Source organism: Ziziphus jujuba, chromosome 4, assembly GCF_031755915.1.
Source record: "Ziziphus jujuba cultivar Dongzao chromosome 4, ASM3175591v1".
Lineage (NCBI taxonomy): Eukaryota > Viridiplantae > Streptophyta > Magnoliopsida > Rosales > Rhamnaceae > Ziziphus > Ziziphus jujuba.
This window is the reverse complement of record NC_083382.1, coordinates 28,355,892-28,380,284: the sequence shown is the minus strand read 5'-3', so window position 1 is coordinate 28,380,284 and position 24,393 is coordinate 28,355,892. Positions and strand designations below refer to the sequence as shown.

The 24,393-nt window shown below is 30.2% G+C and overlaps 3 protein-coding genes and 1 non-coding gene across 11 annotated transcripts; 3 read left to right on the top strand and 1 right to left on the bottom strand.

Annotated features, from left to right (window-relative positions):
• Positions 1-2,501: 2,501 nt before the first annotated feature.
• Positions 2,502-3,967, top strand: LOC125422166 (MYB-like transcription factor EOBII). The gene is made up of 3 exons (XM_048472656.2): positions 2,502-2,759; positions 2,972-3,101; positions 3,218-3,967. The coding sequence occupies exons 1-3, from the start codon at positions 2,618-2,620 to the stop codon at positions 3,867-3,869; spliced, it is 924 nt and encodes a 307-aa protein (XP_048328613.2). The 5' UTR covers positions 2,502-2,617; the 3' UTR covers positions 3,870-3,967.
• A 662-nt stretch (positions 3,968-4,629) lies between these two features.
• Positions 4,630-4,703, bottom strand: TRNAI-AAU (transfer RNA isoleucine (anticodon AAU)). Its single transcript has one exon. It is a non-coding gene; the product is annotated as a tRNA-Ile (tRNA).
• A 58-nt stretch (positions 4,704-4,761) lies between these two features.
• LOC107408041 (uncharacterized) lies at positions 4,762-7,854 on the top strand. Of its 3 annotated transcripts, none has more exons than XM_016015397.4 (3): positions 4,762-4,922; positions 6,024-6,208; positions 7,546-7,854. In XM_016015397.4, exons 1-3 carry the CDS (start codon positions 4,810-4,812, stop codon positions 7,557-7,559), a joined length of 312 nt encoding a protein of 103 aa, XP_015870883.3. In that variant the 5' UTR covers positions 4,762-4,809; the 3' UTR covers positions 7,560-7,854. The 3 variants fall into 3 exon arrangements, with proteins under 3 accessions (XP_015870883.3, XP_015870881.1, XP_015870882.1); XM_016015395.4 differs by lacking the exon at positions 7,546-7,854 and adding an exon at positions 6,508-6,732; XM_016015396.4 differs by lacking the exon at positions 7,546-7,854 and having other exon boundaries at positions 6,024-6,396.
• Positions 7,855-15,289: 7,435 nt separating this feature from the next.
• LOC107416438 (agamous-like MADS-box protein MADS2) lies at positions 15,290-21,255 on the top strand. 6 transcript variants are annotated; one of them, XM_060816576.1, is made up of 8 exons: positions 15,290-15,955; positions 17,846-17,924; positions 18,027-18,091; positions 18,243-18,343; positions 20,118-20,167; positions 20,278-20,319; positions 20,647-20,786; positions 20,876-21,255. In XM_060816576.1, exons 1-8 carry the CDS (start codon positions 15,771-15,773, stop codon positions 20,958-20,960), a joined length of 747 nt encoding a protein of 248 aa, XP_060672559.1. In that variant the 5' UTR covers positions 15,290-15,770; the 3' UTR covers positions 20,961-21,255. The 6 variants fall into 6 exon arrangements, with proteins under 6 accessions (XP_060672559.1, XP_060672562.1, XP_060672561.1 ...); XM_060816577.1 differs by having other exon boundaries at positions 15,292-15,955; positions 18,030-18,091; XM_048471487.2 differs by having other exon boundaries at positions 15,292-15,955; positions 18,243-18,342; positions 20,126-20,167.
• The last annotated feature ends 3,138 nt before the right edge of the window (positions 21,256-24,393 follow it).

Here is a 24,393-nt window from a genome sequence, read left to right as displayed (position 1 = left end):
ATCTTGCAAAGACAATGAAAATCATGAGACTATTTCAACTTAATATATTTAATAATTATCATGTAAAAAAATCTGATTTTATAAAGTTGATTCTTTGATTATTTCTATTGAAAGATGTTGTCCTAGGTGGTAGTGTGTTCTATTACCAATAATAGAAGGTAGATGCTAGCATGATATGGACGGCGTAAAATAACATTATTATATATATACATGCCATATATACATGCCGTTGAAATATATTTTTAGTCCTTCTTGAAATAAAATTTATATGCAAATAACAAATTAGCATACAACATGTAAACCTGCTTTTTTGTTAAGCATACATTTAGTAAATTGCAGAGTCCAATTTTCCTCCTTTTTTCTTTATTTTTAATTTAAGTGGTAGCAATTAAAACCAGTTTCCTTTATTTGGGGATTTTTACAATTTTGCATATAATATATATATATATATATAGATATAGATATGCTTGTACGAAATTTCGTTGCTAATGCCTGTAATCTCTGTTTTCAAAAGGTAAATTTTTTAAAACGTATTACTTTCTGTCATGGACCGTCTCTTTTACAGTCCAATCAGATGTTATTTATTTCTTAATTCCGTTACATGTCAACTACACTTGAAGAATCCCTGTAAAGTTTACAAATACTTCTGAGCTACTTATTTTGCCAAATATATATATATATATATTAAAATATAATCCAAACAGTTTGCATACGAATAAATATCAAAATTGATATTTTTAAAAAAATATTAATTTTATTGTTATACATTTACAATAAAATTAATATATATATATTTTAAAAATATCTATTTTAATTCTGATTTACATGTAAATTCTTTACACGATAAACTAATTGTATATATAGACCTTTTATATATTTTGTATATATATATATATATATATGATAAATAAATAAATAAATAAATACTTATAAAAAGTTGGTCCATGAAATACATCAATTTCCCATCAAACAACATTGGACACATAGGGTCCACAAGATTGGTAATCAGATTCTTCTAGAAGACACGGCATGATATTATCTTAGTTGACCAGCTGATAATTTTTACATGGACAAGGTTCAATTAGGCGTTCGTTGCTTTTTATTGTGTATTTATTTATTTTTTTACTTATTGTTTACTTATTTAAATGCCTGTGGGTAGTAATTAAAATTTGGTAAATATATTAATTACTTGTAAAATTTGAAAGGAAAAAAAATATATATCGAATCAAACACAAAATATACAGTTAAATTTTTTTTTTTAAATAGTTTTTAATTTAGTATTAATGTTTTTTTCAACTTGTAATTATTTGAGATAATAAACAAATTGTAATCGCCACTATATATTTGAAGTATGTAAATTACCTCCAATAAAAAACATATTACCAAAACCTTCAAAACCTTTGACATGGTTGGGCTCGTCACCATTGATTGAGTAATTGTCATTCAGGGGATTGGAGGAAAAGCATTGATCAATCTGGAACATATTAATTTGTGAACACGTCTAAATAGCCTTACAGAAAAGGAAAGGTCTCAATATGTAAACCATATGTATAAAGCTATACTTATGACCATTAATTCTTCTTTTAGAGCAATCAAATCAAGCATTTCGGAATAATTATAAACCTAAAAACTTTACAATATCTTGATGAATTCTCACAAGAATCTTTTGATCAAAATCTTATTTGTTTTAAAATCTTAATATTTAATTGTTTCCTGTTACCGTCAATACCTATATATAGGCATGGTCCTAATAAACAAATGAACTCAGCCAATTAATTAAAGTCCTAACTTTCCAAATATACAGTATAAAGGCCACGTGTAAGATAGATGACACATCAAAGTCATATCCCTCTTTCCAAAATTTTAATACCCCATTACCCTAAATGGCATGCTAGAAACTTCTTTATTCTTAAAGTAAGCAGAGCATTACCATTGAAGAGTACCTAAAGCATGATTTCTAAAATTGCCTATACCAACACATGTTGTCTATTCATTGGACCAACGGCCGTTTTCCAGGGGACATCAACAACCCACTAGCTCTTTTCGGCTGAATCAAAGAATTTGCTTTGGTTGTCATCTTATAATTTTATTATATGGTACATATATATACACGGTGTGGGGTTTGTATAATTATAATGTTTTTGGAAATTGTTGTCTTGCATTAATAATATATCTTATTCATGTCACCCTAGTACGATCCCTACTCCTTAGGCTTTTTAGAACTCGTAGTTGGTATTTCCCAATTGGCTCAAAAGGATTGAGCTGGTATGCACCATTTTTCTGACACCTGTCTGTCTCTCAAACTAAAGGCCCCGGGGTCAAGAGCGAAAGTTGAAAATTGATGATGATCATAAAGAAGACTCAAAACAAAGATTAGATTCAAACTGCATTCAAAGATCTTCGTATAGTGCAGGTGAGATCATCATCAAGGAATAATTAATTTTTTAGTATAAGTTACAAGTGAAAGTGACAGAATGAGGTGGAGATATCTATATATATATACATATATAGGGGTGTGGGGTGTCCAGTATGATCAGTATGCATATGCAATTTGTGTCATACAACATCAAGACAGAGTAACTAGTAGAAGTGAAAAATAGGAAGTAAAACACATTATATGGTAGAGTTGATGGCTTGGAGAATTCAAGATCAGCAAGGGTGGAGGAAAGGACCTTGGACTCCTCATGAGGATAAGCTTCTCACTGAATATGTCAACATGCATGGTGAAGGAAGATGGAGTTCTGTGGCTAGGGATTCTGGTAAGTAGTTAATTATTACTTTCCTTCATTTTATATATATTGAACCACAACTAGCTTGTTAGCTAGAAGATAGAGTCTTTGAGCTGCATTGGGTTTTTCTTGGTTGAGTAACATGCATTTTCCTATACTGGCTAGTTAGTCTTATATGCATGTTATAAGGTTCATTTTTTCACCCCAGTTTCTTGATTTTGTTTTTGGGTTTTTTTTGACAGGATTGAATAGAACAGGGAAAAGTTGCAGGCTGAGATGGGTAAATTATTTGAGGCCTGGTCTGAAGAGAGGACAATTAACACCACAAGAGGAAGGAATCGTTATTGAACTGCATGGTCTTTGGGGAAACAAGTAATGCAATAATTAATAATAATCTCAATCATAATCTCCTTAAATTAATTTCTATCTCCCTTTCCTTTCACTCTAGCTCTCTGACAAATTAAGTCTACATATGTATGCAATTGCAGATGGTCAACCATTGCTAGATACTTGCCAGGAAGAACAGACAATGAGATCAAAAACTACTGGAGAACCCATTTCAAGAAGAAACAGGCCAAATCCTCTAAGAAGCAAGAGAAGAGAAAATCTCAAATTCTAAAACAAATGCTGCTGAAACAGGATAATCATGATTATGATCATGATCAGCAGCAACTGCAACCAAAGGAAGAAACCATGATGAAAGGACTAGCCTCGATCCATGTCGAAGCCGGTATTGACCAAGTAAAAACGATCACTACTGACCATCAGCTCCAGGCAAAAGATGATCATCAGCAAAGGCAAGAGAATATCATGGTTTCGAAGTTACAAAATTCGGATGGTACTGAGGATTGTTTCCCTATGATGCACCAAGATGTAGCATGTTGGTGGGACAGCATGGCAGATTTTCTTGAATATGGATCGTGGGGTGGGCTCTGGAATCTGGACGATCATCATCCAGCTCATGATGATCATGGTGCTACTATGGATCATGGAATGAACCAGTACTGCTCAAAACTAGGAGGGCAGAATAATCAAGCTTTAGCTTCTTATTGTGGTGGGGATTCAAACAAGCAGAGAGCCATTGAAAACCACCAAGCTAATCATAATAATTTGTATAATTATCAAGGGTTCAGTTTCTAAGAAGGGGTATGGGTTTTGGTTGATTGTTTTATCCCTTGAAATGGATGCATGGAGAGTTATATCTATGTATTATTTTTATGAAATATGATATAACTATATATCAGGCACATATATATATATATATATATATATGTGTGTGTGTGTGTGTGTGTGTGTGTGTGTGTGTAATGATAAATTATTTTGATCAGAAAATATATGCAGTAAGATTTTTGTTTAAGTTTTATGATTTTATAACATCTAATCTGTATAACTATAAGCTTAATTTGCTTCTTTCACATAATCAATTAGACGTCCTGTTGCTTCTTTAATTCATCATCCTCCAAGGCATTTGCTTTACAATATAAGTTAGTTCAATTGCATGATTATTGTTCTGTTGAAATATACAATTTCTATATAACTTAAGGAATATTCCCAGTACTTTAAGACAATATGCTAATTAAAGTTGATCTTAACAATATATCAATAGGGGGTGGCTTTTTTATTGAGAGTTGACTCTGTGCCAATTCAACGAATTTGTTATATTTCTTAATTTCTCTGTTAATTTAATTGATAGTGTCTTTTTTTTTTTTAGGTAATTAATTAATATTTTTGTTTTCACCCTTAACAAATTGTTTTCATAATATTAATACTGAAGAATTTTTATTTTTATTTTTTTAAAATACTTATTAACCTGTATATGCATTTATAAATAATTGATGCACGGCTCAGTCGCCTTTTTAATAAAAATCTATTTGAAATTATAAAATTCTTAAAATAAAAATGGCCCATGCAGGTCTCGAACCTGCGACCTTCGCGTTATTAGCACGACGCTCTAACCAACTGAGCTAATAGGCCATAGTGGTTACTGAAACTTACTATATTATATAAATTGTAAATGAATTTCGGAACTTGAGATAAGGAGTTGAGCCACTCTGGCAGACCAAAACACAGTAGCAGAAACATGGATAACATAACGGCGAGCGAGCTTGCAGGGTTTGGAGTAGGGACTCTGCTCCTATGCGCCACCATTGCTGCCCCAAAAATCGACTCTTTCATAGCTGCCTCTCAGCGCAGGTAAAAAAAAAAAAAAAAAAGCCTCAAACTTGGTTGTTTTCTCACACATAAAAATTTTCCTTTTTGACAATTAAAAGTTTATGCCACTTTGATACTGTGTGTCTATGATTTCGTTGTATCTTACGGCAATAGAGAAAACAAAAGGAATGAGCCTTTTTCTTTCCCCTGCTAATTTTACTTGATGTTGGAATCCATGGATAAATTTTATTGCATCCAGAGCATACCCAAAAACGCATAGCTACCAAAACTTCCATTTCAATCGTTTCTGCAACCTCATCCTGTCATTCCCTTTTTGACCTTTGAGGGAAAAAAGGAACATAAAATGGAGATATTTAGGAAAAAACCCACAATTTTTTTAAGTTTAATAAATCAATTGAGAGGCCTCAAAGTCAGGATTAAACCTCATATAAAAAAAAAAAAATAAATAAGAAATTATGACTTAGGATTGAGAGGTTTAGAGGTAAGGTTAGATGGAAAAGGGGCAAGAATAGAGACATCATTGAAAGTTTCTTAAACCTACAAGTAATGAATTCCATTCAAATCTCTAACTGAAGTGGTGAGTGATAAATTAAGGATGGAATGTTAGGGAGGAAGAGGAAGGAGAGGTTGAGAGCTAAACAAGGAAATGAAACCTGATTCCACTGGAGGAGTGGTCATGGGAGGCATTTCTGGAGTCAGTTTTGGTCTCAGGTCATATTTTGACAACTATTTAAATCCTGTATTTCAAAGCAAAAAAAGAAAAAGAAAAGAATCTAAACTCTCTAATTTTTCATATGATATTGTTTAAAATTCTATTTGTTTTATCGTTATATGAAAGTTTGAAATATTCTGGATGCTTCATAGTAAGTGGGAATCCATTTCAATGTAGCCCAGTACGATGAACAATGCAGCTTTGGGGGGAAAAGCTTTTACTTTATATTGAAAACAGCTAGTCCAAATGAAGCCATATGTATAAAGCATTTTCCTTGCTAAATTGCAAAATACCAAGATGATTTCCCAACTACCATGACAATGTTCTCTGGATCGCATATGCCTGTAGACTGATCATAAATTGCAATTTGATTTGTATCTGCTGTTCATTTATATGTCCCTTTCATTCAGTTCGCTGGGAATGTGCAAGAAATGTGGGAACCTGAGGATGATTGCTTGCTCAAGATGTAAAGGAGTTGGATTTATCAGAGAAGGCATACCATTTGGTTTAACATTTGTGGATGACCTGTACCAATCATTTGGGCCTGGTAACTTAAAAGCAAGATCCATTGCATGTTCAACTTGTCAAGGCAAAGGTCATTTTTGCTGTCCATATTGCTCTTAGTCATCGTTATTATGACTTTCTCCAGGTGTTTATTTAGCTTCTATTCATGTCCTTCATAGAAGAATTTGACCATAATTTCCTGTCTGTCTTGGACTGATCTAGCAGTACTTTACCCTGTCATTTATTTAGTTATTTTTTTTGCCAAAAATTCTTCTTTTACATGTTGAGTAGCCAGGAATATCTTCTCTCTCTCTCTCTCTCCATTTTTTTCTTCTTTTTTGACTGCGAGCATGTTAACATTGTGGGCTAACTCTATGTGTCTTTTAGTAGATCACTGTAATGTAGGCAAGGAAAAATATGCAGAGTATGAAGCTTAATTTGAGGCAACCTCTTTGAATGTGATTGGGGTTAGCATGCTTTTTTATCAGTGGTAGGAATGCAAAACTTGGCATGCTTTATCTGTAGTTTTCAAAACAAAGTGCTGAAAATGGTGAAACATCAAATGGTTGGTGGTGATTTTGTTGCTATTTCTGCGATTCAAGGCCGTTTTTCTCATTCCATGGTCTCAGTAGTTTTTGCTGAATGCATGTTTTGTACAATGAACCAAACCTCATGTACACAACAAAAGTCGCCTCACTCAATCACTAGCCCATAATTCCATATCCTCTTTCCCATTTACAGAAATTCTTATATCAGCTTTCATAACTGTTATGAATTCTTCTCTTTTCGGGTCAAATTCAGAGTTATGAATTTGCAATCTTAATTCTAGCATAATAATAAAAAGATTCGAGTCTATGGGGTGGGTTGGGGTGCCTGGGGGCAACAGCCACACTCGCAAAAAAATAAAAAATAATAAAATAATAAAAATAATAAAAAGATTCGAACTGTCCCTTAAGTGACAATTCTAGTGATTAAACCCATTTCATATTTTGGATTATATCTTTATGCATATATTTTTTAAATAGTTATATTTTATATTTTTTGAATCTAAAATGTATATTGCTGAAATATCTCTTGCCAGACCCACCCAAAAAAAAAAAAAAAAAAAAGGAAAAAGATAAAAACTAATATTTATATATATGTATAAAGATATTTGTATGGGATCATTGTTTTACCACGATATAATACTAGTTCACGGATTTTATAAAACGAGAATTCTTTTTTTCAAGTTCAATGATGTAATTATTTGTGTCAATAACTCCAGTAACGGACCCAAGAAATATATCCAGAGGGGCACCATTACATAACAATAATATAATTGTTTTTTGGGTAAATTATATCAATAAAGTAGTTACTTATATGATATGTAAAGGATAGTTAATAAATTTTTTTTTTTCCATGTTCAACTGGTGCTTTTATTCGAGACAGTCAGGGGAATGTAATGTGTGCTTTAGCTAAGCCGTTTCCTCTTCTGTATGCACCTTTGGTCACGACATTATGAAGCAATTTGTTGATGTATTAATATTAATGTTGGCTTATTTGGTGGTGTTGTGGCTAGGAACTCAAAGTAAGCCATACGATTAATTTATGATACTCGTGATTAAGTGGGGATGGGTGTTTTATTGTGATAGAGATATTAGAAGTCTGCTAAGTCAATAATCTGGTTTTCTATGTTTACTCCTAAGACTGCTAATATGTTGGCTCATATTTTACCTAACTATTCTCTGTCATTGTCTATTTTATGAATCTCGGTTGGAAGTGCAACAGCATTGTCTTGTTCCTACTCTCCAATAAGTTGCTTGTATTTCTGATTTCTAATAATGCATTTTCTGATGATCTTAAAAGAAAAAAAATAATAAAACCAAAAAAAAAGAAAACTGAAAAAATCAAAGTTTAAGACTTTAATTGTCTGTAATTTATTAACTAAAATTTTAATCCAAAACAAAATTTGAAAAGTGAAAATTTAACTAAAAGAGTGAACAGAAATCAATAACATAAAAATTCTATTAAAGGTAAGAAATTTATAAATATTAAAGTTAAATAATACCATTTTAAGTAGAGATAATATGGGCTATTCGATTGGATTAAGGATTTTAACTTCTAGAAAAGAAAAATGTCAAAATTGAACAAAGATATTTATACTTTGAGAGGGGGCACCGCTTGATTTTAAAGGTTTAAATTGTAAATTAAATAAAATTTAATATATGTAAATTTCAAAAAAAAAAATTGAGGAGGGTATATTCGGAACAGCAAAATGATAAAAACCTTTTATTCATTGTTTATTTATTTATTTTTTTAAAGAATAATCAAAATTCAAATATCTCAAATTCCAATATAAAAGAAATATAAAAAAACTTTTGTAGATATGTAAATAAAGATAGTAAATAATAAAAATAAACTTTTATTGAAAAAAAAAAAAAAAGAAGGTGCGGAAAGGTAGATAATCAAAAGCAGATGGTAATTAAAAGTGAATGGGGATATGATACGTATACCTGGCAATTCGGGTTGGTGGGTCGTGTTCGTGTCAACCCGTTTAATAATCGGGTCAAAAATGCCTAACCCGAACACGACCCATTTATTAATCGTGTCAGGTACCTAAAACACTAACCCGACCTGTTTATAAACAGGTCAACACGACACGACCCGTTTAACACGATTATTTTAACGGGTCGTGTTGACCTATTAACCCGTTAACCTGAAATTGACCTATTAACCCGAAAACTAACCTATTAACCCGTTAACCCGAAAATTAACCTATTAACCCGAAATTTTTTTATTTTTTTTTATTTTTATGTTTTTGTTTTATTAAAGATGTATTTTTTGTTTTTAAAAAATTAGTAATAGAAAATTATTTTTATAAAATTTTTAATTTATAATATTTTTTAGTTATTAAATATTATATTAGTGATAAAATATTAATTTAAAATTAAATTTAAATGGGTTGTAATAGGTATATAATCGTGTTAAACAGGTCAACCCGAAAATGACACGATTAATAAATGGGTCGTAACGGGTCAATTTCGAGTTAAACAGGTCAACCCGAAAATGACACGATTAATAATCGTGTTAAACGGGTTGACCCGATTATGACCCGAACCCATTTATAATAAACCTAAACCCATTTATTTCGTGTCGTTTTCGAGTCGTGTCGCCGTGTCATGATCCAAATTGCCAGGTCTAATGATACGAATCCAGAAAGTGGGGACAAAGAGGATTACCTCTTCACGATCACATTCCACAAAAACAAAGCAGAAAGAGTTTAGAAGGGACACTACACCAACAGTGTAATCTTCAATCTTGAGATACATTGAGTGGTCAACAAGTGTTCCACTTCCATCCCCATTTTTGTCTAAAACTCACCTATTTCATTTCTCTGTTCTAGTATGAGCCACCATGCTCTTAACATATTCATCAAATTCAGAAATAGAAAACAGACACATAATTTTTTTTTTTCTTCCCTTTGTTTTGATTTTAGTAAATGCTTATTCTTCATGCTAAAAGTATCAAACCCAAGACCCAAAATTTTATATGGATGAAAATTGGATTATATAACCTATGTTCCATAGCGTCCAATCCTCAAAAAAAAAAAAAAAAAAAAAAAAAGGATTATAGAAATTGACTTTTTGGATAAATCTAAGAGTCAGTAAGTCAGTCACTAACACTGTGAGGGTTGTTGTTCGCCACTACCCATGAAAGCGTAATCAAATCAAATCAAAAGGGTGTAAAAAGTAAAAGCGAGAAATTGCCTGCGCAGATAATTGTAAAGTGGCTTAAAGCTTTAAAACTGAGCACGCGTCCGACAAGGGCATCAAACAGCAGAAAAACAACGGGCCTCTGTGCTGCCGCTGTCTTATCTCGACACGTGCAAGTCCAGGGCGGGTGGCTGGTCAGTTAAGAAGCCGCGGCAAATGTACGGTAAGTGGGCCCAAAGGTTTCGGGAAATTTATACAGTTGCCAATGAGAAGTCGACACGTAAACAGAACGAGGAGGAGGAGAACAAGTTTGACACTCCAAACCAGTAAACCTGGGAAAGCGTTGCGATTGAGAGCTTGGGCTGACAAAATGGTTTTTTGGATTTGGAACATGAGACGGACTTCATATGGAAACACGTGGTTAACTGCATTCCTTAATCCTTTGTATCTCTCTCTCTCTCTCTCTAACTTGTCCAAAGTAAGAGAACCAATTGACACATCTTAATTCAACAAAACGAGAAAAAATACGTATTTGGTCCATTTGGTACACGTACCACATACATATATATATATATATATATATACATACACGTACCACGTACGTACATATATATATATATATATATTTAAAGTTTAAAGCATAAACTATCTCTTACGGCTTTGTCCACAAAATTAATCGAAAGATTTTGATGGCCGTATTTATTAATTCTACGAAATCTTATTTAGCTTGTTCTACTTAAAATTAAAAAAAATTAAATTGAAAAACGGGGTAAGTAATGAAATCCCCAACCGACCCAAGGTTTTTCCTGCCCCACCCCAACTCCTATTGATTATTGAACTTTTATCAATATTTCTTCCTAATTAAAAGTCTTTATAAATACTAATTTTTTCAAATGGTAATGATTTGAACATAGATATATATAATTTAAACTCTAATACCATATTAAATTATTATTAATTTTAAAAATTTAAACTATTAGAAAGTAGATTCGATAATATACATCAAACTTATTTTTCACTATAATATGTTTGTTTTTCTAATCACAAAATAGTAGATTGAGAGATTTGTATCTCTAAGTTCTCAATTCCCCTTGAGAAGCAAAAGAAGAGGAAAAAATTATTCAAACATTAACTGCATTCCTTAATCCTTTGTATCTCTCTCTCTCTCTCTCTCTCTCTCTCTCTCTCTCTCTCTCTCTCTCTCTCTCTCTCTCCATCTAGTCCATAGTAAGAGAACCAATTGACACATCTTAACTCAACAAAAAGAGAAAAAAATGGTATTTGGTCCATTTGGTACGTGTACCACATATATATATATATACAGTCCGTTTATGCTGCGGACGGTCCTTATGCGGATCATAGTATTGGTGACAGTTTTTCATCGTATTGGTGACGATTTTCTAAAAAACCGTTGTTAATACTATGAAAAACCATCACTAATACTGCGGTCCTCATACGGACCGTCCTCACCATAGAATTTCCTTATATATATATATATATATATTTTAAAGAGTGATTAAAGCATAAACTATTTTTTACAGCTTTGTCCACAAAATTAATCAAAAGATTTTGATGGCCGTATTCATTAATTCTATGAAATCAGATTTAGCTTGTTGTACTTGTACTTTACTTTCACCTAATTGATTGTTCGATCGTTATGGGACATAATTACATGATACGGTTTCTATTTCAGTTTTATTATTATTATTATTATTATTTTCCAATAGGATATTTTGTTAATCGGAGTGGCGGGGGTTGGGGTAGACACCCCTCATATCCGCCATATTCATTTATATAATAACAAAATTATTAGTATTATTATTATTCAAACATTAAAAGAAATTATTGATGACACATATACATACGCCTGATGGCTCACAAGCAATATTGCATTTTACAACCCATATGCATAACATTAAGCAAATATAAGTGAATAAAGATTAATTTTATTCATATTCTATAACATTATATATTATGAAGTTACATAATATTACATTCCATATCTTAGGCCGATGTTCATACCCTAAGCTTGACTCCAAAATAAAAATAATAAATAAAAAAGAAAAACGTGTCGATAGAAAACTATATCTATCTTCCTTTGAGAATTTGAGATTTATATACAAGGAAAGACAAGAATAAGTAACGAGAAAAACACATAACAACTGCTTGAGCGGTTCATGACAAAGACTTTTTGCACCTTGTTAAGGAAAGTAACATTTTTTTCCTAATCACATATATATATATATATATATATATATATAACTCGTGGTGGTAAAAGGAGGCATATGAACCTCACAAATGGACAAATTAATTATCCATATGAAATATTCGTATTCTAGACCTAAAGGAATTTATGGTATTTTCCAGGAAAGATGACTTTTAAGGCCTAATTGTTTGACTTAATTAGTTTTTTAAAAATATACAAAAAGGGGAGAAAAATAATATAAAAACAAACATGCTTTTTTGGGGAAGTAACTTCATCATTAACAATTATCCGAAAACAAACTATAATTTAATAAACAATTAAATGGTGTTTCAGAAAACTGTCGCACTAATGATTCATTTCTACTTCAAATTACGTACAAAGAAAAAGCATACAAAAACAACCAAGACAACAAAATTTATTGTTAATCTTCATCGAAAACAATTTTTAAAATTAACAGATATTGAGTCAAGAAGTACAGAGATATTCTTATACAACTTTCCCTCAATTTTTTCATGGCCACGAAACGTGCTTTGGGTTTCTATATGGTGCTATATCAATTCTCATTCAATGCTTCCAAGAAAATTACCAATCTTTTCCTGTTTTGGAATTCATGGAATACTTCTACTCCATATAAAGTTGCTTGATTTGGAACTTATAGCCAATATGATGATGTGAATTGACCTTACTACAGGCCGTCTCAGTGTGAGCATTTTTGGCCACAGATAAAATTGATTATCGTGGTTCATTTTTGATCTTTATATAAAGATTATATCCTCAATTTTGGTACCCTCCATTCACAACTCGTGTTGTCAATTTATGGTAAAATAATTTTTGTTTTCAAAAAGTCATGTCCTTTATTTATTTTGGACATTGGTATGAGCTATGTGTATATGAGTTTATGCTTTTGTAACAAAAATTAAATAAAAGTCAATTTTTGGGGAAGAATAGTTCAATGATCATGGAAATTTGATGGAAATTGTCCTATCTATGTATAGATTATGTAATAAAGTAATAATCAAGTTGATGTCTGAAGTTTAGAGAAGGAAAGAAGTAATAAAAAGGAAAAAAGAACTAATTTTAATTTAATCATATAATAGCATGAAAAAATCAAAACGCATATTTCTTTATATAAAGATCAATATAATGTCTTTTATTTTTATTTTTTATAAAATCAAATTACAATAATTTCTATTTTAAAAGGCAACATATATGTTTTGAACTTACAACTTTACAGTGTCAATATAAAGGATTTACCACGACTTTTTCTATAGTGTGAATATTTATAAATTATTTATAAATTTTAACTTACGAATATTATTAAGCAACATGTTGCTTACACTTTTTTTACATAATATGTTGCCTCATGTAGCCATCCGGTCAAAAATTATACATACATACATATATATATTTATATATATAAAGGTCTAGTGAAGGATATTTTTGATTTTTTAAGTTGAAAGCAAGTGAGCTTGATTATAGCAGTTGGATTACATGTAATGTTACGTTCACATATGGATATCTTAACCTAAATGGGATTGTATATATATATATATATATATATATGTGAGCCATGCCTGCATCAGTTTTTTTATTTTTATTTTTTGTAAAAATCTTTTGGATTGGTTTAAGGGATGAGATTTAAAAATCAATAAATAATTAAATATAAATTTAATAATATATTTAAACTCTATTTTAGTAAAGCAAATTTTGTAGGAACTGGTAAACTATAAGTAAATTTTTAAAGCTTAGTCATTTAAGTGATCCAATTATTAATCAAAGAAATTCTAATGATATAACATTTAAATCAACCTAATATGAGTATAATTATCTATACAATTAGGTTCAAATCAAATATTTAATATTAATGTTATGTCAATCATTAGATTATATTAAAGGTTGAGATTTAAATTATATTTACTAATCACTCAGTATTAACATAGTTTACTTTTTTTAAATAAAATTTTAGTATGTTATTACCATTTTTAAATTTTAAATTTTAGTTTTTAATATGATGCAATGACTAATAAAAAAAAAATTTATATTAAAAATATTAAATTTTTCTGATGTGAACATAACTAATTATATATATATAATTTTGTTAAAAAATACATATACGAATATAATATAAAACACATGCCAAATTACATATAATCTACTATTTGACTAGAAATAAAAAATATAGATTATATGTAATCACGTGCATAGTAAAATAATATATTTTCTTTTTAATTAAATTTTTGTTATATATGAATCACAAAAAGTTTCTAAAATCAACAATACAATGGAAGAAAGAAAGCACTATAAAAATAGATACTTTGCTTCGATGGGAAGGGAATATTAAAGTTCAAATATACATATATATATATATATATATATATTATAAACCAAGTAACTTATTAAGCAAACCCCAATAATGTTCTTCAGGTAAAAAAAAAAAAAAAAAAAAAAAAAGGAAAAAACCAACCCCAAAAGGAGCAAGTTGAAAATAAAAAAAAGCTATCTTAAAACAAACACTGTGATAAATTATAATAAAAAAAATAAATAAGAAAGAAATTGCAAGCTTGGTTCAAATTTCTCCATCACATTTCATACCAAATTAATTATATTGAACTACTCGTTTCGAATAATTACCATATTTAGGCCATGCACGTACATTTTCCTTTATTATCATTATGGACTTTAATTTTTGTCGGATATTTTTGGTACCCTTGTCCATTGGCAACTACAATGTACCCTACCCAAAAAAAAATTATTAAAAAACAAAATTGCAACTATCTGCTTCTTTTAGTCTTTCTTCAAGGGCAATTTAGTCATGCAAAGAAATTTTATCAAAAGCTAAAAATAAATAATGATAAAGTATGCGAAAGAAACAACCAATAAAAAATAATTATGTGAGTGGGAGATTTTACAACCAGTCAACTAATGACACGTGGAGATCCATATGATCCATTTTAAGGTAGGTGACGACGTTCTGATTCTAATAAGGACAAAGCTCTATACATAAAATATTTATTTAAAAAAAAATTAAAATATATTATATCATCACTGACATCCACGCGCCAATCACAGCGTCCCATAATGTCTAAATCCACATAAACATCAAGCATAAATGCTATTAATCCACCAATTCCCACTAATTAAGAAAAGATTCTTTTTATTTTTATTCCACAGAAAATTTGAGAATACGTAGATTACACGCCCGGTAAACTGCGCAGCTGGGTTAAATTCAATATATATATATATATATATATATATAAAGACACAAAAAAAAAAAAAAAAAATGAAAAGAGAGGAAAAAATAAGGTTTTTATATGAAACTAGAAAGAGCACCAACCCTAAGCTCTATTTCATTTCCTGGGTTCAGATTGGAAACCTGAGAGGCTAGAGAAAATAAAAAAAACCCAAGTTGAAGAGCAACCCATAGCTAAAAACTAAAAAGACAACCAACAAATAAAATAAAAACTCTTCCTTTCTTTCTTTCTTTCTTTCTTGTTGTTGTTCTTCTTCTCTCTAGGGTTTTGTTTATACAGTGAGTAATCCAACTTTTTCTCTTAGTATTTTTCACAAATTTGGTTGGAAGTTTTAGTAAAAACCCAGAAAAGGAGGATCAGTTTGTACCCAAAAGAAATAATATACAGATCAAGATCTTTTATTAATATTGAGATAAATTTAATTATAATAAAACAACCCCAAAAAAAAGAAGGAAAAATTAAGAAAAGGGTGTGGGATAATTAATAAATTAGTACGTATATAGGATGGGGAGAGGAAGAGTGGAGCTGAAGAGGATAGAGAACAAGATAAACAGGCAGGTGACATTTGCTAAGAGAAGGAGTGGGCTTTTGAAGAAAGCTTATGAGCTCTCTGTTCTCTGTGATGCTGAGGTTGCTCTTATCATCTTCTCCACCCGTGGCAAGCTTTATGAGTTCTGTAGCAGCTCTAGGTAACTTACAAACCACTCTCTTTTCTCTACCATTTTTTTTTTCATCAGGATCTGTTTTACACGGTAGCTCTTGTAATTTGGGTGGTTTATAGCTTCTTTTTGAGGTTCATTACCTGGTAAAGTACATTCCTTTTTTGTTTATTTGATATCTATAGCTAGATGCTATATGGTTTAGATATTGATCTGATCTCATATATTCTGTTCTTGCACAGCTATTGTAATTTTGGTTTTTTTTTGTTTTTTTGTTTTTTTGGGTGCTATATACATTCTTTTATATTAAAGAGATCTGAAGCATTGCGCTATTTTTATCTTTTTCTTCAATTTTTTTTTTTCGCCCGGAGAACATCTTTAATTATTTTTATCGGTTATGGTTCTCCTTTTAATTTTAATTTTAATATATATTATATATTTTTTTTATATTTTCATACAAATAACTGTGTTTGATTTTGAATGTGTTAGTTATCTGATTTCCCAGGTAATTTTTCTTGCTTTTGAGTATAAACAAAGTTGAGACTTGAGATCCTTGGTTTGACTATTATTTCATCTTTGATTTCTTAATTTTTAACTTATAATATTAACATCTGGGTGTTCTCTAGAAGTCTTTTGGGTTTGAGAATTGACAAAATTTCATAAAAGTTGTTAATTATCCAAAAAGAGTATGTTGCACCCGTGTAGAGAGAGAGAGAGAGAGAGAGAGAAAGCTTGAGATCAATATAATATAGAAATAAGCTTGAGATCATAATTATGGCATACTCTTTCTGCTTTGGTGTAGAATATCAGACTTATTTAATTAAAAAGTTCCATCGCATGGATTCACCCAAACAAAAAAAAAAAAAAAAAAAGTTCAATGGCATGGCAACAGAAAGTTCTTCTGATTGTTTCTTTCTGAAATCCGTATTGACACATATTTCAATGATGCAAATCCAGTCATTATACACCATACAAAATATTGAAAATATGGTTAATTATATTAAATTACTGTGTTATAGACACGTTTAGATTGCAGTGTAAGTACTATCCACTGTTTCAAAGAAGAAAGCTTTGCATAACTGACATGACTACTTCTATATGGATTTTGACACGTAGCGTGAGGAAATTATGATAATTTATAGTTTCAGAGGAAACTTCATAAGAAACCTGCATTAAAATACAGGAAAGAACAAGTTGCTAGTTAATTTTTTTGTTTAAACGTATTTAAGTCTCTTTTAGCAGCTGCTGCTTCTTTTCTTCCCATCTCAATATTTCCATTCCTTAAAACTAATTTTTCCACACATATTCAGTGAATCTTAGCTTGAGGACCTGGTTTTCTACACCAAAGCATATCTGTTCCATGAAAATTTCTAATGGTGGTACTTCAGCACATGAACTAATAAGTGTTATAGAGTTTCAGCTATTTGGATCACTGGAACTTATAGCTTGGAATACATATATAAAGTGAAAAGACTTGCCACCATTTTAGAAGACTTTTCAGCTTTCAGTAATGCTCTTTTAGAATCAAATAGTTAATTAAGTGATTGTACAAGACCATCTTTACATATTATCGATACTAAAGTTGAGAGAAGAAAAATGATCAATAATATTATACGGAAAATCCACTTTGCAAGTCTGGAAGCTCATTTATATTTCCTTGGTTTATAAACTATTATAAGAGGTCCTGGTTGTGTATTAATGATATCACATTGATTACTTAGATGAATATTTTAAGAAAAAAGTAATTCAAGATTCATCTTATATTACATAGGCTATAGTAGGAGAAGGACAGATTAATTTCCATTGTTCAACATACTTTTTTATCCTGACATTCTATTTTTCCTTCTATGGTCCAATCTTTTTCTTCTATTAAATTTTTTATTTTATTTTATTTTTTTATTTATTTTTTTTTTCACTTAGCATGCCCAAAACCCTCGAACGGTACCAAAAGTGCAATTATGGTGCAGTGGAAATCAACAAACCAGCCAAAGAACTTGAGGTACATGGCCAGCCTAACGGTCCATTATTGCCAATTTCCACTGCTTGTTTTACATATTCACAGTTTCAGCTTTTTGACTTATGGATCTAATACTGTACCTAGCAGAGCAGCTACAGGGAATACTTGAAACTGAAAGGTAGATTTGAGTCTCTACAACGAACCCAAAGGTAAATCTTGTGACAAAAGAAATTACACTTGGAAACTTTTTCTTTCAGTGAATTTTCACCAGAAACCCTTTTTGGCCAAGCTTTAAAATTGTGAAAGAGGTATCTCTTTGCATCATTTATGAAACGTATTGTTCTTTTAATTGTATTGTAGAAACCTTCTTGGGGAGGATTTGGGTCCTCTGAACTCGAAGGAGCTTGAACAGCTTGAGCGTCAACTAGAATCATCCCTCAAGCAAGTTAGGTCTACTAAGGTACATGCCTATATGAAAACGATATTTTATATGTTGTTATAATCGCATTTTCGTTGTTAATTACTAGGTTTTTCATCATGTTTAACAAATACTTACTTCACATATGGCATAATTAAGTACGTGCATCAAGATTTTACTATCTTGATTATTTAGCTGTGTATAAATTGCAAAAAATATCATATTCACAAATTATATATGTTGTAGTGCATCTAATCTAACTATATACTTATGTATATGTATTATTATATCATTTCATATGTTTCATATTTTATGTTTAATTTCTTTTTTTTCTTTTTCCTTTTAATGAACAAATATGCAAATATTGGTAAAGAATGTTCTCAGGGTTGAAGGTTATTTTATTTTATTTATTCTTTTCAATTATTCTTCATTTTTGGACCCATTTTCATTGATTGTATAACAATTTGACCGATCCACTCTACATGTTGGTCAACGTGGTCTGCATGAAAATGTACATGATTGCCATCAATCTTCGACTTTGTTTTGCCTATTAACGTAGGCGACAAAGAGGCTTTTATTTATTAATTTATTTTTTGCAGTAAGACAAGAGGCTTCTTGTTAGGGATGTTCAGCATATAAATATATATATATATATATATATATATGTATATAATTTTTTTATTTTTAAGGAAAAGTTTGCTCCTTTTTTTTTTTTTTAAATATTAATTGAAGATTTCCTTATAAGTAGATTAGATTTAATTTCAAGAATAGGAGTTTAGAGTTTGTAAAAGAAAATTGGGCAAAACTAAAATAGAATAAGAGAAATGGAAAAAAATAAATTTGGAAGGTAGGGAAGGATATCTAGGAGATAAGCTTAGGGCTTTTATTATTCATGTCTCATCTGTTTATTTATTTATTTGATAAAGAACTCGCTTTATTGTTATTATTATTATGATTATTTTTTTTGACAACAATTGATTTGGATTTACTAAATACGTGAATTTTAGCTGACATATATACATATAATAAATGATGATTCTTGCAGGAAATTAACTTTGCGAATTAATTGTAAGGAGTTTAATTTGAGACCAAATAAATAAGAAAGCCAATAGTCTTAAGGGAGCTCCAAAACGTTAAACATCATTTCTGATCGATGAAATTTGAAGCCGTATTGTTATACATATAAACTTGTTTTTTACATGCACATAATGCAAGTTCATACATTTTTCTTTTTTCTTTCATTTATTTTTTTATAATAATTATTATTATTTTTGTTTTGCGTTGCGGGTTCATACATATAACCCTAATCATACTTTTAGAGATATATTACTCTTAAATTCGACAGTTGTTGATCTTAAATAATGTTTGGAAATCCAAGTTACCAACTAATTCTTCTTTGAAGACATCAGCAAACTGACACTTTTATTTATTTATTTATTTATTTATTTTAATATATATATACTGGTTAGGAAAACACATGTTATACATTAAATCTCCATATAAGTAATTGTCACATTATTTATCAAATCCTGTCTAGTTGTGTATCAAAAAAGGCATAGCTTATGCTATCTACTGATTTTAATTTGTAGTTTAGTATCATCTGTTTTTCCTTGTTGATTGTTTATAAGAAAAAAAAAATTTGTTTTATCTTTTGCTCATTTAAATTTAAGAACTGATGTTGCATTCTTTTATTCAAAGCATTCATATATACATCCTAGCTGTATTACTTGACCTTTTTGCTGTGTTTAGTGAGTTTAGCTCTCCATGATTATTTCGTTTAGAAGGTAATCTGATGGGACTGTTATTCCAATTTCATGCTTTGCAGACCCAGTATATGCTTGACCAGCTTTCTGACTTGCAAAACAAGGTAATGTGCATGTGGAAAAACATATATATATATATATATATATCAGGATTAGTGGTATTGAAAATTTCTCTAGTTCTAATGACAATGAACTATATTGTCTTGAAGCACAGGAACAAATGTTAATAGAGTCTAACAGAGCCTTAACAATAAAGGTAAGTTGAACTACTACTACACTAATTCATTTTAATAATATATATACAAGCTTTTGGCTTATGATCATGTATAAATAATCTAGGAGTATATAGGTGGGTTCAAAGCGGTGCTGAAAATTTATAAGTTGAAAGATTGAGTTCAAGAACTCTTTTAAATGGTTAATAACATAGAAATATTAACCTGAATAATATTTTGTTTTCAAAAGAAAAATGTGACTATTATAAGTGCATGACCGAACTACCTATCTCCTTTATCCAGCTATATTGTATCTTACTTTGGAGTGCAGAAATTAATACCCATTAATAATATTTTTCTCTTTTTGCCAGCTTGATGAAATCAGTTCAAGAAATCACCTTAGACAAACATGGGAAGGTGGTGATCAGCAAACTTTATCTTACGCTCCTCAGCATGCTCAATCTCAGGGGTTCTTCCAGGCCTTAGATTGCAATCCCACTTTGCAGATAGGGTAATCAATTTAATTTAATGTTTCTTTTTCAAAGTTAATTCATTAATGGATATCCCACTTACTTCGTCGTCTTTCATTCGAAAAAATAGGTACAATGCCACAGGTTCAGAGCAGATGGCCTCCACAAGTCATGCCCAGCAAGTCAGTGGGTTCATTCCTGGATGGATGCTTTGATTCCCAAATTTGGTGCTTTTAAGCATACTAAGTCTACATATTATATATATGTTTTGCTTCTTGTGCTGGCTCTATATAAACGTACTGTTTCATAAACTTATGAAACTCTATATATATATTCACATAAATCAGTGGGTGACTGAATTTTAGAGGACAGGGAAGGCATCAAAAACCATTCTTGCCAGAGACAAAATGTTTGCATGCAAGAAATTCAGTAACTTTTTGGACTGCTAGTTTGGCTTTAATTTCTATATATGAATGTTTGATTATTAATTTGAAGAACATTTCTGGTTCACCAACAGTGTGCTGTTTCTCAATTCTCATCATAATTTTGCTTTTTAATTTCTAATCTGAAAGTGCAAACTTAACCATGCATGAATGCTTTTGGACTACTTTTCTAAGATCATATCGTTTTGTCAATTGTAAATCAGTTCCACCGAATTCTGCTAGCCTTAGAAGCTTTATAAGATCACCAAATTAAGCAGTCTGATGTTGATAATTAATTTAACCAGTTACAAAGATTCCATTCATAATTTTAATTAAGTAGATAATGGTCCTTTTTTTAATCAGTACAATAATCAGTTTCGATGGAATCTGTCTTGCAATTGATTATGTTATTATCCCTTTTGAAACATTTTACCCTGTAGAATTCACTATCTGAACATTAGAAAGTCAAGGAATGATAAATTGATATTTTTGTTTCTAAATAATATGGAATTTGAGAGCACTTTAATTCCATATTAATGATAGGTTTCAATAAATAGTACAAAACCGGTTGCACAATTAGAAGTGCCTTGGAATATCATCCTCATAAAGCAGTACTTTGACATTATAGGAACTAAAGTAAATGCAAGAAGCTGTGAATCTGATCAAAATAACATTAATGCTTGTAGTCAGAGGTAGCTAAGAGAAAGAAGTATCTGAAATTGAAAAGCATGGAATACAAGACGAAAAGGAAGACAATAGGAACAATTTACCTAATATTACACCTTGGTTTGAGAAAATTTTTCTTTTTCCCTCTTGTCCCAGAAAAAAAAAAAAAAGGTGTAGCGAAAACTGTCTGCTGGTGAAATGACATTAAGGTGACTACAATTAAATGCATAAAATGGTATGGGACAGAGAAGGGAAAAAAAAAAAAAAAAAAAAAAAAAAAAAAAAAAAAAAAACTTTATGTTATTGTCCAAGCCGTTGCTTTGTAGTTTGGTTAATGAACCTCACCTTCTAAACCACATGGCCTGTAACAACCAACTTGATTGATGTTTAGTCCTACTCATGCCAAAACCTGACAACCCATTTCATGTCTTTTAAGAAAGCTTCTCAAATATCTTTCTTATCACTGGAAATTGACTAATATTACTATGCATTAAGTACCAATTCTTGCTCTGGTTATGAAAAGTTAACACTGTTATTATTGTTGTTTTTCTTTATTCTACTGTTCTTCTTCTCGAATACCATCCCATTTTCACCAATCAAAAATTGCTTCCTTACTTCTAAGAAATATCTGCTTTGAACCTCTCTTTTTTCCTATTGTGGGGTTCAAAGCAGAGCCCATATGATGATGGTCCTTTCTGGTCCCTCTTGAGATGACAATATTTCTTTCTACAACCGTACATTTTTTTGGTGAATCTTTCTACTACTACCGTACGTATATTTGAAAAAGGATTCTTCGGTATTCCAGCTCTTCACTCTACAGAAACCCCTTTTTTTTGGAAAGGAAAAAAAAAAAAAAAAAAAGGAAAGAAAAGGAAAATGAAATGAGAACTTAAGTGAAAACCAAGTTTAAAAGTAACTCCTATAATTAACAAACCAACAAGGAACAATTACTGCAAGAGAAATTCCGAGTCAAATATGGTTTAGACAAAGTTTATAGGACATGATTTAATCTGGCACTATGCTGTAACCCAATTGTTGAAATCCTACGAGTTTGAGATTGATATAGAGAAGACCAAACTCTTAAAATTTCACTTATTTGGTTCCAAATTTGGCCAATCATTTAAGATTCATAGTGTTAAGAGAAAAAATATACCTTTTTGCTTCTTTTGTGTTAAGGTCGTACAAGCTGGGAAAGGAAACGGAGAAGGAAAATAAGATCACCATTTTTTATTTTTTATTTTATTTATTAAATTTTTTTTTTTGGGTTTGTATATTAAATATCTATATATATATATATAAATTGGGGTGTGGGATTTGAATCCTGAAATACGGATAAGATCCCCACCTATCCACAATAGCCTTATAAACGATATCTCATAAGAGGCCCATAATTTGTGGTGTAGAAAGTTGGCAGGCCAATCTAGCAGTTGCTTAATGAAATAAAGTTGGTGGTTGATTGGGCCATCCATCCACTTAGTATCCCAACTTTTCGTGTTGTGTTGTTCAATATCTCACTAAAAAGCCCAATTGCTGCTGAAGAATCGGTAGAGCTCTCGAGGTTTGAATCCTCATGATGTTCCTTGGCCCATTGGAACCCAAAAAAAGAGGAAAATTAATCAAGATCATGTTTGATATAAAGAATAATTACTTTTGATAAAATATAAATAAATCTATTCGTAGGAATTAAAAAAATAAAAAAGAAATGAAATAATTAGTTTTATTAATATGTTGGTTATTATATTACATTAGATTAAATATAGTTATTTTTAATAAAGTATATATACATCTATTCCTAAGAATTAAAAAAAAAATGAAATAATTGTTTTTATTGACATATTTGGTTATTATATGGCATCACATTCAATATTTAGCTATATATATATATATATATTTCTTTTCAAAACTACCAAATTTGGTAAAAACTAATTAAAAGTCAAAATTCATAGTTAAGTATGTATTTTTAGTATATGATAGTCTTAAATATATTTTAAATATGATAAAGATATTTATTTTTGAATTATAGGAATATCAATTATACGTCTTTTTTAAAATAATTTTTTCTTAAAATAAAAGAATTTTTATGGAATAAATGTTCTTCACATTAATATACACTAAATGGAAAAGTTAATCCTATAAAATAATTATTATTTTCCTATATATATCTACTTTGTATATCAAACTTGTCCTAAAATTTTATTAAAAATGTATGGATTTTAGTAAATTTTATTTGAAATAATCAATATATATATAATTATGCTTTATAGAACAGCTTACGCCGCTAGACTAATGCCCGATGACACACAATCCAAGGTGAAATATCTTATGAATTAGGTGTGGACGATATAAAATCCAGCGTTACCCACTAAAATATATTACTATACATATCTATTGTGGAGGAAGAGGGATGTTAAGGTATTGTCTTTGCCCTACTTTTACTTAAAGAAAATTAATTATTCTAAGCAATTACTAGTAATCAATTCAAGTAAAAGGTTAAATTTCAATGAACTTTATGCTATATTAAACAAACATGAACATCTCCAACTCCAATGACATGCCAATT

What these genes read in the sequence shown, in the direction of transcription:
- LOC125422166 (XM_048472656.2), top strand. Translation starts at nt 2,618, where the DNA reads ATGGTAGAGTTGATGGCTTGGAGAATTCAAGATCAGCAAGGGTGGAGG. An exon ending in TTCTGTGGCTAGGGATTCTG is followed by an intron (nt 2,760 to 2,971) that starts GTAAGTAGTTAA and finishes TTTTTTTGACAG; the next exon opens with GATTGAATAGAACAGGGAAA. An exon ending in CATGGTCTTTGGGGAAACAA is followed by an intron (nt 3,102 to 3,217) that starts GTAATGCAATAA and finishes ATGCAATTGCAG; the next exon opens with ATGGTCAACCATTGCTAGAT.
- LOC107408041 (XM_016015395.4), top strand. Translation starts at nt 4,810, where the DNA reads ATGGATAACATAACGGCGAGCGAGCTTGCAGGGTTTGGAGTAGGGACT. An exon ending in ATAGCTGCCTCTCAGCGCAG is followed by an intron (nt 4,923 to 6,023) that starts GTAAAAAAAAAA and finishes CCTTTCATTCAG; the next exon opens with TTCGCTGGGAATGTGCAAGA. An exon ending in TTCAACTTGTCAAGGCAAAG is followed by an intron (nt 6,209 to 6,507) that starts GTCATTTTTGCT and finishes GTCTTTTAGTAG; the next exon opens with ATCACTGTAATGTAGGCAAG.
- LOC107416438 (XM_060816576.1), top strand. Translation starts at nt 15,771, where the DNA reads ATGGGGAGAGGAAGAGTGGAGCTGAAGAGGATAGAGAACAAGATAAAC. An exon ending in GCAAGTTAGGTCTACTAAGG is followed by an intron (nt 18,344 to 20,117) that starts TACATGCCTATA and finishes TCCAATTTCATG; the next exon opens with CTTTGCAGACCCAGTATATG. An exon ending in AATCCCACTTTGCAGATAGG is followed by an intron (nt 20,787 to 20,875) that starts GTAATCAATTTA and finishes TCGAAAAAATAG; the next exon opens with GTACAATGCCACAGGTTCAG.